This window comes from Drosophila virilis, chromosome 4 (genome assembly GCF_030788295.1).
Source record: "Drosophila virilis strain 15010-1051.87 chromosome 4, Dvir_AGI_RSII-ME, whole genome shotgun sequence".
NCBI lineage: Eukaryota > Metazoa > Arthropoda > Insecta > Diptera > Drosophilidae > Drosophila > Drosophila virilis.
Genome location: NC_091546.1, coordinates 28881997 through 28894995, shown reverse-complemented (window position 1 = coordinate 28894995; position 12999 = coordinate 28881997). Strand labels below are relative to the sequence as shown.

The window sequence follows — 12999 nt, the reverse complement described above, 5'->3', positions numbered from 1 at the left end:
TTTTATTACTTCTAAAGCATATAGCGCGAGGTGCATTTGGTGTTGGTAGAGGACGGTTCAGGGTATCCCCTAGTCGGGAACTACCGACAAGAGCACCTTTTTTTATTTTCATTTAATTTTGTAATAATAGGTCGAGTCAGATTGGGTATAGAGTTAACGAGTATTTAAATATTCTTACCTTGATGAGGACAAAAGCTGTCATTCTTCGGATTATACTTGCAACAACTTGATGACAAAGCCCAATCAAAATAATCGTCAATCCAACTTGATGCAGGGCGAGCAATATAAGTTAAGTTTGATCGTCGGCTAGCTAAGTAAAGTTGCGTTAAAACACTGTCATCATTGCAATATCGTCCTGAACATACTAAATTCTGATTAGAACTATTTGAATAATTTATATCTCCCCTAAGTACAAAATATACTGGGGGGCCAATATTAAGATGTTCGTTTAAAGACTTGAAATAATGTAAGACAAAACTATCTTCAGGCATTGCCAATTCTTGATCAAGTCCGATTTCAATTTTTGGAACAAAAGCAATACTAGCACAAAGGCATCCAAAAGATAAAATCATTACAGTTACTCTAACAGCCTTTTTCATGAGAAATGGAACGTAGACACTTCTAAAAAATTTGTATAAAAGCCCTTCATTATTGTGCACAATATCTGACTTTTTACATTTTATAAAACAGCAAATATCTAAACGATTTTCGTCTTTCCGTTTTATGTCAAGCGTGAACAATCCGATAAAACATGTTATTTGTAATATAAAATCTATTAGTAAAGCAGCACCAGCGTACAGCGCAAAAGCTTTTACTGCAGGCATGTCAGATAAGCTACCAAGAAAAAAACAACAGCTCTCACTTACAGATGTTAATAACATGCTTGGGCCTACTCGTCCTAGAACCCGCCCCACTTGCTGTTCTGTCGTTTCATTAGTTCTACGCTGATCTCTTTGGAAAGTCTGAACTAGAATAAAAATATTGTCAACTCCAACCGCCAGTACCAAAAATGGTATTACTTCCACAATAATTAATGTTGCTGGTACCCCAATATATCCAAAAATTCCTATGGAAGAGACTACTGACGCTAAGACTATGATAACACCGCCAATACCTAGTGTAATTTTACTGTCAATCAGTGATCTTTTTAGTTCTTGCACATGTCCAAGGGATATGGCGATATAAATAAACATAATAATATATGAAACTAAAACGGTTAATACGTCCGACTGGGACTCTCTATTTAATTCATCCTCAATAGACCGCTCAGTAGTGAATGCTATATCCATTGACTTACTTTTGTTATTTTCTATATAGTTTATCATAAACTCAACAAAGGATTTTTCCCATTCTAATGCATGTACTAATTTCCCTTTGTCATGGTGGTTTTTAACTAAAAATGTTAAAATTAAAGCATCAGCCTGCTCATATTTTGTAGTCCCTGTAAGTTGTTCCCCAGGCTTCAAAAACCCGCCTAATGCAATCGCTGGATCTACTGGCCCTCCGTAAGAAGCTAAACATAAATATGGGTTACTGATGCACTGATACATTTCATCCAAATAGGTAACCTGAAATAAATCAAATGGATAATACCAGATTATAGGTTATAATTATTAACACAATAGAATAGTTATCTTCGGGGTACCGAAGATTAAGGATTACCTTGCAAGCATATAGAATTGCAAAATATTAACGACATTTCAAATTTTATGCAAGCAAGTATTTAGAACAAAGTTCGACTGCTGTTACGTCAGCTCAGTAATAGTAGTGTAGTAATGAGCCTGTTTGTGTGTATGAATATGTCTATCATATAAGATGTAAGAGCCAGGCATTTGGCATTTAGAACATTATCGATAAGAATCGACAACAAAGTACTTGGTTTGAGCACTAACCATAAATTGTTTGGTTACATTGTTTGGTTAGTGGTTTGAGCATTATCTCGGAATTTTTTTATACCTCCCCGCGTCAGATATTTGAAAAATAAACTTTTGGAGGTATAGTCTTAGATTGAATATAGTTACTCATATATAGAATATTTTTATTTTCTCCAAATTTGCATTTAAATTGTGGCTTGAATTGGTGGGCAGTATTAGTACAAATTGGTTTATTTCTTTATTTATAGCTATGACGTATTAGAGAGGAGGTGGTGATAGCTATAAAATGAAAGATACTTGATATATTCGTACAAATAGAAGCTACATGTCAAATTTGGTAAATTAAGCTCTTATTATTTAACAAATTTGCTCAAACTGAATTTCGATATCCATTTTTATCGAGTACTTGGAAAAGACAGAGGATCTTTGACCCTAGAGTGGAGAGCATCATATTACCATCATTGAACATTTAGCTTGGACTGGTCAAAACATTGGTAAGACGGATGTAAGCAGCTTACCAATATATTTTGTTAACAACGTTTTGCCCCTTTTATTCCGCCATCAGGGTTTAATTTGTCACTCGAATTTCAGTGCACTCTCACTTTCTTTATGGAAGGTCTAGGGGAAGGCAACGACGAACACGAAGGTTGATTTAAGTAGCAAATCAATTCTATGGAGCTTTTGTATCAGAGAATTTGAAGTGCAATCAGTATGGTTTATGTGAAAATAAAACTTGCGTACAAGTCAGCCATGTCGTCAATGACTGTCTTCTACTCCAAACAAAAAATAGCACTTATTGTTCTCCAGTCACGTCCATCACAGCGGAATTGCAATGACTCAGCTCTGTTGTGTAATGACCGTGTCGACCGAAAGTCCCAAGATTAGTTACCCAAAGTATCAAGAAATTTGGAAATAATAAAGATCAGTTTTAAAATTGCATTCACGCCACTTAGAAAGTTATTATTTGGACAAAACCAATACACACCATATAGTAAACTCAACGTTATTAGGTCTTAAATGAAAACGTTTAAGCACTTTACTGGCGCAGTCGAAATCAAATACAGAAACTACAAATACAACTATAATGTCTTAAAAGTAAAATCTTCTTCTAGACATTCATGCAATAAAGGACTACCAAAAAAAATATTATTTAGACAACATAAACTAGTGATACATTTACAATTACAGAAAATCCTTGTAACAAAATTGTGAGGGTTTTTTTTCGATCAATTTAACGGCTGGTGGGTCTGTAAAATGCTCAGAAATTTTCTAGCATCCAGCATCGTATTTTCAATAAAGGTCAAAGCTCCAACATATTTGTTAGAAATACACCCCCAACCATCACTGATTTACCGAATTCGACTGTTGGTTTTGTATTGCGGTTTTCCTACGCTGTTAGTGGCTTTTCCAGTCTCTGGATTGCCCATCATTATAGTATAGCATTATTTTGCTTTCGTCACAGAATATATACTTACATGGGCTTGAGCGAACGTAAGTGGCTTTTAAATATTGGCCGCTGAAAGTAAGGGTTTATTCCTGGCAAATTGTGATGTGGAGTTATTCAAATTTAGCAGTTTTATGTAAAACATCAACACCAGTTACTTCCTGGAACTCCTGATCAATATTCCTAAGCGAAATTCGTGGATTTTTCTCAATTTTCTAAGAATTTTTCGCTTATCTCAGTCAGAAATTTTCAGGGACGATGACTTACCGCTTTTGCTTCTAGCCTATCTTCCTTATTGCCTCTGTTTAATATATTGTAAATCGTTGCTTTGGATAAATTAAACATATCAGCCATCTCCGAGACTTGACATCCCATCTGATGGTTATAATACACCAGCTGAGCGATTTTTTCCTAGCATAACAAAATTGAAGCCAAAAATAACTAGAAAAGTCGAAGATTCAAGAGAAGAAAAACGCATGGGCCGAAATTTAATGGGATCGTTCAGAGGCGAACTGCAAAACAATTTACTATAATATAATATTGTAATAATTGAATGTTTTTAGTTTTTTAATTCTATAAAATGTTTGGATAAAGTTTTATTATAATTGGCGCTATATTCTAGGAAAAATAACGAATCGAAACAGATTAGATATGAAATATGTAAGAGGTTCTAGTCAGGAGCTCCCGACTAGGGGATACCCTGAACTCTCTTCTTCCAACATCAAATGCATATATATATTCTATTTTAGAAGCTATATTTCAAGTTTGGGGACTCTAGCTCTTATTATTTACCAAAATTGCCCAAAAAACAGGATATCCATCTGCGCAGGCACTAGGAGCACCTACATCTAAAATTTCAAGTCTATAGCTCTTATATGTTCTGAGATCCTTGCGTTCATACATACGGACAGACGGACGGACGAACGGACAGACAGACCGACATGGCTAGATCGACTCGGCTATTGATGCTGATCAAGAATATATATACTTTATGGGGTCGGAGATGCTTCCTTCTGCCTGTTACATACATTTGGATTTTGCACAAATACAATATACCCTTATACCCATTTTTAATGGGTTCAGGGTATAAAAATATTCCCACTTATTGGTACATATATGTTCAAATAAACCTAAAATGTGATTTTGCTTGTAAAAACATTTTTTTGACATACTGTATATATCTCTATCAATGGAAAAAAAAAAAAACTAATTACTAACTGGATTTTCAAAAAAATTATAAAAAAGATTAAATCTTGTATTTTATAGTACATATGTACGTATTGTATAGTACATGACACCACATATCGCATACCGGCTGAGGTACACTTCAAACATACAGAAATCTGAGGTTTATCCATCCAGGCATGAACTTTGGTATAATTAGTTTATCTAATTATATGTCTCAGTACTCCTGATAAAGTTGTGGGAAAAGGGCAGTAGAAAGATCGGCGCCGTACAGCTCTAAACGTAATAGTGAAACCATCTTGAGTGATGCGACTCTCGTCTTGAAAAAATTACTGGAAATACAAAACTTTGTCTCGCTTTGTCTGCAAGTACACAGCTTACACACATTTTAGAACGCGCGAATAATTTTAATTAGTAGTAGCTTGCCATCGAGTTTAAGCCACGCTAGCGTCTTCGATTTCTGGGAAACCCTTGGAATATCTTTCAACATTTCTCTCGTTTTAGATGCGCAAGTTTTTAATCGAAACCCTACATTATCCAGTGCTGTATCCTTTTCTTGCAGATCACTAGCAAGTTTATATAGGACCCAGTTCGCAAAGATGTCTGTATTGAGTTAAAAGTCGCAAAGTTCTTTATTCTTTATTTTTCTAAATGTGGATCCTTTTACAAAGATTTATGGGTTAAGAATGACTATATTGCGTTGATTGCAGTGCCCGAAACTGGGCCTGAAAGAATCTAGCTGAAAACTGAGAAACCTGCAAGGTTCGACTCTCGTGGCTCAGCTTTGGGCTGATACTCTCAGCAATCATACTCTCTATATTCAAAGGACGCAAGCGCTCGTGGGACTCACTAGGAACAGACATTCTGTCAATCACTTAGAGTTTGATTTCAAGTTTCTATAATTGCATGCTTAGTGGTAAAAGTCAATGAAAAGTCATGTGCCCTACCCTCAATGTTGTAAACAATCCTGTTAATCCTTATTGTTACATGCATAAACTTGGTATTCAAGGTGTACTCTAAAGACAATAAGCAGATTAATAGAAGAAATCTAAGTCGTGCAGAAAGCTTTGACAATTTCTAACAAAACAAGAAAGAGGTTTTAGTCGGGAGCTCCCGACTAGGGAATACTAGGAAATAATAAAAAAAAAGTTTCCTTGGCAGGGTTTGAACTCACAACTGACCTCATTACTTGCTGTCGACTCTACTCAATAGCCACACCAGCAAAAAACGAAAAATACTCTCCCGGGTATGCCTCTACTCAGCAGCCACACCAATAATTAAGTACTTATAAGAAAGAAAAACAAGAAACTAATATCGCATTACAGAAAAAAATCGCAATTACCATGCTGTTAGAATGCGAAGCAGACGCGCATGAATGTGTGTGTGTACATGTATACAGAACTTCATAAAGTATTCGCAAGCTGTCCCATCCAATTGCGCAGTTACATATAACGTTGGTTTTTTCTTAACCGATCTTTATGAAATTTTGTACAGTATATCTTATAGTAGCATACAATATTTGTGTACTCTCATATTTGCATTTAAATTGTGGCTTAAATTGTTTGGCAATACAAGTTGGGTTATTAACTTGATTTATAGCTCTGCGGTGGTAACGGGGAAGTGGCGATAGGTGTAAAATGAAAGATGCTTGACATATACATAATATTCTAAAAGCAACATATGTTTGGTAGCTCTAGCTTTTATTATTCACCAAATTTGCCCAAGAAACAGTATTGTCTATATCGATTTTTATCGATTGCTTGGAAACGGAGTAATTTATCGATTATCGGAAACAAACCTGATCTGCGCAGGCAGTAGGAGGACCTACATCTAAGATTTCAAGTCTCTAGCTCTTATAGGTTCTGAGATACTTGCGCTTATACATACGGACAGACGGACATGGCTAGATCAACATGGCTATTGATGCTGATCAAAAAAATATATATATTATGTGTTCAGAGATGCTTCTGCCTATTACATACATTTGCATTTTGCACAATACAATATACCCTTTTTACCCATTTTTAATGGGTTCAGGGTATAAATATATAGAATATTTTTCCCTATACATAGTATAGTAAAGCTAATTCGGCTTCATTAAGTCAATAAACATGACTCAAACGACAGAATTTTTCACAATGACAGCCTTATCGCTGATCCCAAACTTCGACGATGGTAAGGCCGAAAATTTGAGCTATCTCCTGGATAAGTTTTAGTTATTCGACTTAATTGTATTTAAAATTAATAGATACCATGATAATGTTTATGAAGAAACAATAGGAGTGGCTACATAAATAATCAAAATAATAGCCACGGCAGCAGTAACAACCGGCAAGAGTGTAAAAGTGGTGAAAATAACATTTTTAGTCGACACACAGGTACTGATTTATCATAACTATAATGCAGAAATTATATGAAATGTAAATGTACTATGCAATCCAGATGCGAATGCAATTCATATTCAAAGAACCGAACTAATACCAATTTTTATCTTGCAATTGGGTCTTGAGCAGTCTCAGCTGGTTTGGCAGAAGCTGTTGTGCTTGGGATTGTGATTAAGACTTCGGTTTAGTATATTTATGTATTATGATTTTCATCATTGTTAGTATAACTCAAAATACGCATCTTACTTACTTAATCTATACTATGCATTCTATGCACAATCATTAACGAATTATATATACTAGTTATGTATTTAACGAACATGCTTATATGCATATAGTGGTGACTACAACTACTGATTTTAATATTTAATTGTTTGGATAATCTTGCGGTTTAAATATAAATACGGTTGAAAAAAAAATTAAATGAAGCAAAAAACTATCTATAATACTTACATTAAATCCATTATCCTCATCATTATCATCAAGTCGGCTTATATCATCTTGGAAATAGCCCCAAATAGATTGAATAACGCAATCTGAAGCTTTTACATAACTATTGTCATCTTTTAGGGGAGCATAGCATATATTATTTAAAAATGTTCCATTTGCGTCGATATTTTGTATTTGCTCCTGTAGATCCAGTACATCAGATAGAAAATCTTTTCCAAATATTGGACCAAACTTTATTGGTCCGTTCGACGTATTATGTAAAATGTAGGGCAGATCTACAGCTTTAATTATTACCTAAAGCATAATAGAAATGATTATTGTATTGCAAGTTTAAATTTACTGTAAAATATAATCGCACATTCCAGTTGCTACAACTGATACTCTACCCGTGACTTACACTGTTACATGAGCATATGTACCAGGGTTAGAGGGTTAGAGTTTAACCTGGCGCACACATCAATTTTGTATTTTACCTTACCTGCTCAATTCTAAAGAAGGGTTCAAATTTTGAATCGAAAAACTCCCTTTCCATTCTAGATTTTGAACTTGGCGAAGCCCAAAGTTGTACTGGATCTGTAGTAATCTCCACAAACGTAATACCATAGCCCAACATCACCACGATGCTTGCACATGCAAACAAAGTAATCCATGGATATGTTGCAAAAAATGTACCCCATTTAGTAAATATGTTTTCCAAGAAATATTCTGTGCGCGCACCAAGTTTTTCAAAATATCTTGGCTGTTGTCTGTACATAGAATCGTCGGTTACTTCTTCATTGCCAACGTGAAAATCTTCATCTAAAATAAAAGAATTTTTGTTGGATATATTATTACACAATCAATTGGAAGAGATTTCATCGAGGGTGCTAAACTATGCTACCCTGTATACAAACTGAATTGTCCTGACATAGATTCGTGTCACTTAAATAAATACCCAAATTCACACATAATCACATTCCCTGCGCCAACGCAATGTTTTTTATTCTCTCAGTTAACCGGCTGTAAACCACGCCGAAAACGACCTTTTCTGCCAACGTGGAAATTTATATTGTTCAAGGACTTTAGAGTGAAGAGATCGTTTCAATATATTGCTACATCTTCAGGTCATAGTGGCTACAAAGTGCATCTTCCACGATCTGGAATAGAGGCTTGCCAAGTTTCTAACTCTGAAACCTGCTTTTGGACATTCGGCTGTTGTTTGTTTATCACAACAACCTAGAAGTCGTTTGGTCTGACTGACTGCCTGAGTTGTTTCACCGACTCTAGATTTACATATTAATAATAAGACGTACCTAGAATAGACAGGCGAGCTGGATACCTTTCTGTCTAGTGCGTGCAGCACATCATTGCACACTAGGCGTGAAATACTTGAATTTTTCTCTAACGTTACCTGATACTGGGTCCACAAAGTGTATATGCACATTTTAGATGGCAGATAGACTCGCTCTTACTGCGTGGCTGAGTCTTAAATTGGATATTATACCGGTATTCTAGGTGTGCTCTTATTTTGTCTTAGTACTCCTCAGCATTTACTAGATGGTACAACTCTTTAGATATTTAGTGCCCGCTTTGCCCAAAAATAACTTTCGGTTCTCTTACTCAGATCTTCTAAAATGTAGATGGTGCTTCTTAACTGAAGATTGTCTGAGAGGGGATAATTGGATTAATAGCAAGGAGTGATTAAATGGACCGAAAGCCTTAGAGCCATATAGCATCTGAGAAGTAAACGCAAGGTTATTGGAGGCAGATCTAAGTTGTAATTTCCAAGCCAGGCAAATGTGCCACGGAGTGCATCGCAGCGGTAAGTTGTGTCGGGTAAGTTCAGACAGACACTCGTGATGACTGCCAATTGGCTAAATCTGAAGCAACTTTCTGGAGACGGGTAAAAGTCTGTTATGGCTTTAAGTCCAGCGTTTCAGTGTATTCTGCGGCGCCGAAGAGTAACTCCAATTAATGCAGTTGGAGCACTGTGGCTTTGTGTAATTTCTACTGTTCACACCGGGCTACTACCATTTGAATTGCTTTAGGATGCCTTACAACTCGTTCTTCCGTCGAAGCAATATCCACAACGTTTCCATGTTGGGTGAAAACTAAGTTCCCTTGTAAGCTTTTTAAGTTTATTATTTGTTTGCTTGGTGGTGTCCTGTACGTGTTGTCTTTTCAAGCTTGCATATGCAATACCGATGGGCAGACGCTAATGAATTGCTTTGGGGTATCCTTTAGCAGATCGTCCGCTCTATCAAGTTCTGTTCGTTCCTCAGGTTTGGTAATTGCACCTGCAAAACCAAGCCTGAGACTGGCACAGGGGCCAAGATCGAACTATACAGGGGTGGAATACGTGTTTTCGTAGGGCTGGTTTTTTTTAGCTTAATGATTTAACTCTACAAGTCAATGGGTTCCAGCTGTACGATTGTGCAAGCCTTAATGTTGCCATTAAAATCTGTATAATTGTCAGTACTCGCTTTTTGACGTGTGCGCCCCAATTGATTAACTAGCAAGGTCTGGAATGCTTCCCTCGTTATCAGAATAAGTAATCTGATAACAAAATCGGAAACTAAGATATCGGAAAATTATCACATATAACAGCTATCCCCCTCAATTTTCACATAATCCTAAGCAATTCTTTAAGTTTGTTAGCTCCAAACGCCAGACATCTATTCTGCGATGTTAGTAAGTATGAAGACAAGAGTGCGAACACTGATCTACGCACTGATCCTTTCGCAAACTTTTTTAAACTAACTACTCCTCCTCTAGGTAAAATACAAATCAGCCTTATCCACATCACAGACGGTTACTTGCATCTTAAATCCTCTTGGTATTAAAAATTTGCTACTCTGCGACCGTAGCACAATCCAACCAACATACTCACCGGGCCCTAATGGTGCGTATTTGATAACTTTTTATATTATCTCTAACATTTCATGGTTCCTGAACATATAGAAAATGTCGTTTATAATTCCTCTCCAGAAGAAAGTAGTTTAATCGGATGCTTAAAATTATACAGGAATTTCGAAATTGTCTGCTATTCTTATCTTACCAGTACCTTTATGCAGCTGCATTTTATCACCATCCCAATGTGGGTTCGTGACATGTAGATCTACAACCACTGATGTTATCGACTTTACTTCCCTAGAAGTACTGGTTTTATATATACCGATTTTATAAAGGCTTACGATTCCGCTAATCACTCCTTAGTGCTTCCGCTAAACACTCCTTTTCGGGTTCCCAGTCAACCTTCTGAACTAAATCTTTAATTCAGTAACAGAACGCAAAATCTGGCTTTTCGCTCATAAAACACTAGGCGTACGCATGCATATGTCGCAATGCGTTGATGCTGACCCGACCAAGGAACTTGCTTTCATCAACAAGGCTTGCTTGTCGATGATACTCTGTTTTTTCGTATTTTTGCAGTATTTCAAAGCTAAATTGAGCGAGAGAGTTTTGTATTTAAGAATATTGTTAGTACTTTTGCTACGATTGTTAAAGACAGATTTCACATACTTTTCTTTTCAGCATAACCAAGTTTGTTCTAAACATCCCTAATACAATAGCCAACATAAAATACTTTTACTCTTATTTCTGCAAAGTTTATACCAGAGAGAAGTTATTGTCTCAGCCAATGGCTATGTTTGTATGTGTGAATAATGCATGCATGAGTACATCTTAATATGTATATGTGTTATTATTCACTGCAGTAGCTTTTGCTGCCGACGAAATTAATTTTATTATTCTTGTGCCATGTGGGTATCATATGTGATTGTTTATGTGTTTTCAAATAATTGAGAACATAGTAGATCACAACTAATTTTAAATTAGTCAATAAAAGCATTTTTTGCATAATTGAATACTCACCACTTATCGAGTCTTTGGTAAATAAAAATGTTCCCAATAGAAAGACAACTGTTCCAACAGTAAAAACAACCGTCATAATGACCGTAAAAGCGTCGAATCCTGCTATTTTAAGTTGGTTAGGTGTAATTGGTTCTTCTGGAGCTTGGGGGCATGACAAATCACAATCAGTACAGGAGCACGCAGGCAGTTCACTCTAAAGGGATATATAAGATTCATTCAAAAAAAAAAACGAAAAGGTATGGATATCTTCGACACTCCGAAGATTTAATGATACGTCAGAAAACATATCTATGCTAAATATAATATGCAGTGTATGATGATCATAGTGCAACCAATAAACCCCGAATTTAGTCAAATTATCTCCATATATAAAACTGTTTGTCCTGACTGACTGACTGACTGATTGGTGATAAATGCGCAGCTCAAACCGTAAGCACTGGAAGCTGAAATTTTCACTGTAGTTACCTTATGTGATGAAGGTGCACGTTAAAGCGGGGTTTCGGGAAATGCCAACCGCTAGTATGGAAAAATCGCGAAAACGTTTGTATGAAACTTTTTTGTTTACCATCCGATGGGCCTCAAACTCAATTTTAAAGTTCTTTGTTCAAATTCATTTGAGGTGTGTTTCACACTTTTCCAAAAATGTATTCCTCCTTAGTGGAAATAGGGTGACGTTTCGCGCTCAAATTCATTTTCAAAGCTCTATATGAAAAATCATTTGAGACTTGTTTCACATTTTTCGCAAAATCTAAACTCCTTCGGTAGAAATGCGATTCAAAGATTTTTTGGGCGAAGTTTTAAGTGGTGTCTGATTTGCTTCAAACTTATTTTTAAAATTTTATAAAATAATATAATGAATACGTGTTTCAGTGATTTGGGAAATTCCACTCGAAACAGTGGTAAAATGACGGAAAACGTTTGTATGAAAGTAGTTTGTTTACTGTCCGCTCAGTTTTAAAATCATTTTCAAAGCTTTTCGAGAACATTGATTTTATAACATAAGTACCACGGGCAAGGCCGGGCTGAAGGACAGTAGTCTGGTCAAGCAACGATATTTCCCGAAAATCCTAGTAATGCAAAAATATAGTAAAAAACTGGGAAAGCTGCTGCATATGGATGTACCAAAGACAATATAAACACTAAGATGAGTAACGCCCATACATCTGAATGCGACGCAAAATTTCTAGCCTGGCCTTTCAGGCCTTTGAGGCTTCGTACGGCATGCCTGTCGACTGGTTGTTCGTTCTCCAAAGACCAGACGAACGAATGCTGAAGTCGCGGCTTGCTGATGCTGCCACGAGCTACGAAGTTAGTCGCCAGCCTGCCTTGCGCAATAACTATATTAAGAAAATAACACACATAGATTGATTTCACTTTTTTTTTTGGACAGTGTATGCTCAACAAAAGTTCTTGTCTCAGCCAATAGCATGCGTGCACCTTTCGTTGTATGCGTCAATTATACATGCATAAGAACTTTAAAGTATGTATGTATGTGTTGTTATTCACTGCTCTGGATTTAGCTGGCAAGAAATTAATTTTATTAGTTTTCTAGCGCAGATCATGACCTATCCCAAATTTACTTTGATATATGAATGCATTTTGTGTACTAAGGTTAGCTCCGCAGAAAATATGTATTTCTAAGTCGATGCAAATATTTACATAATTTCTTTAAATTAAATTAATATTATTTTTATTCTCCAATTAAGAAATAAAAGAGTGCTAAAAAATACAATTACATTTCAAGTCGACTCGAAGGTCAAATTTAGTAATGACCCCATTATAATTATATTGGCCTTCTCGCGGTGCTCCC

The 12999-nt window shown here is 36.0% G+C and overlaps 1 protein-coding gene and 1 long non-coding RNA gene across 3 annotated transcripts in view; one reads left to right on the top strand and one right to left on the bottom strand.

Annotated features, from left to right (window-relative positions):
* Positions 1-12999, bottom strand: part of Npc1a (Niemann-Pick type C-1a) — a 44448-nt gene that overhangs the window by 11089 nt on the left and 20360 nt on the right. The window contains exons 7-10 of one of the 2 annotated variants that reach the window (XM_002057387.4): positions 11190-11382; positions 7816-8135; positions 7341-7631; positions 179-1568 (exon numbers count right to left, since the gene is read on the bottom strand). In XM_002057387.4, the coding sequence (XP_002057423.1) occupies positions 179-1568; positions 7341-7631; positions 7816-8135; positions 11190-11382 (2194 nt within the window). Of the gene's footprint in view, positions 1-178; positions 1569-2696; positions 2718-7340; positions 7632-7815; positions 8136-11189; positions 11383-12999 lie in introns of those variants that run through there. The other variant, XM_032433145.2, reaches the window with a different exon arrangement.
* LOC116649884 (uncharacterized) lies at positions 2280-2685 on the top strand. The gene is made up of 2 exons (XR_004302792.2): positions 2280-2368; positions 2440-2685. It is a non-coding gene; the product is annotated as an uncharacterized lncRNA (long non-coding RNA).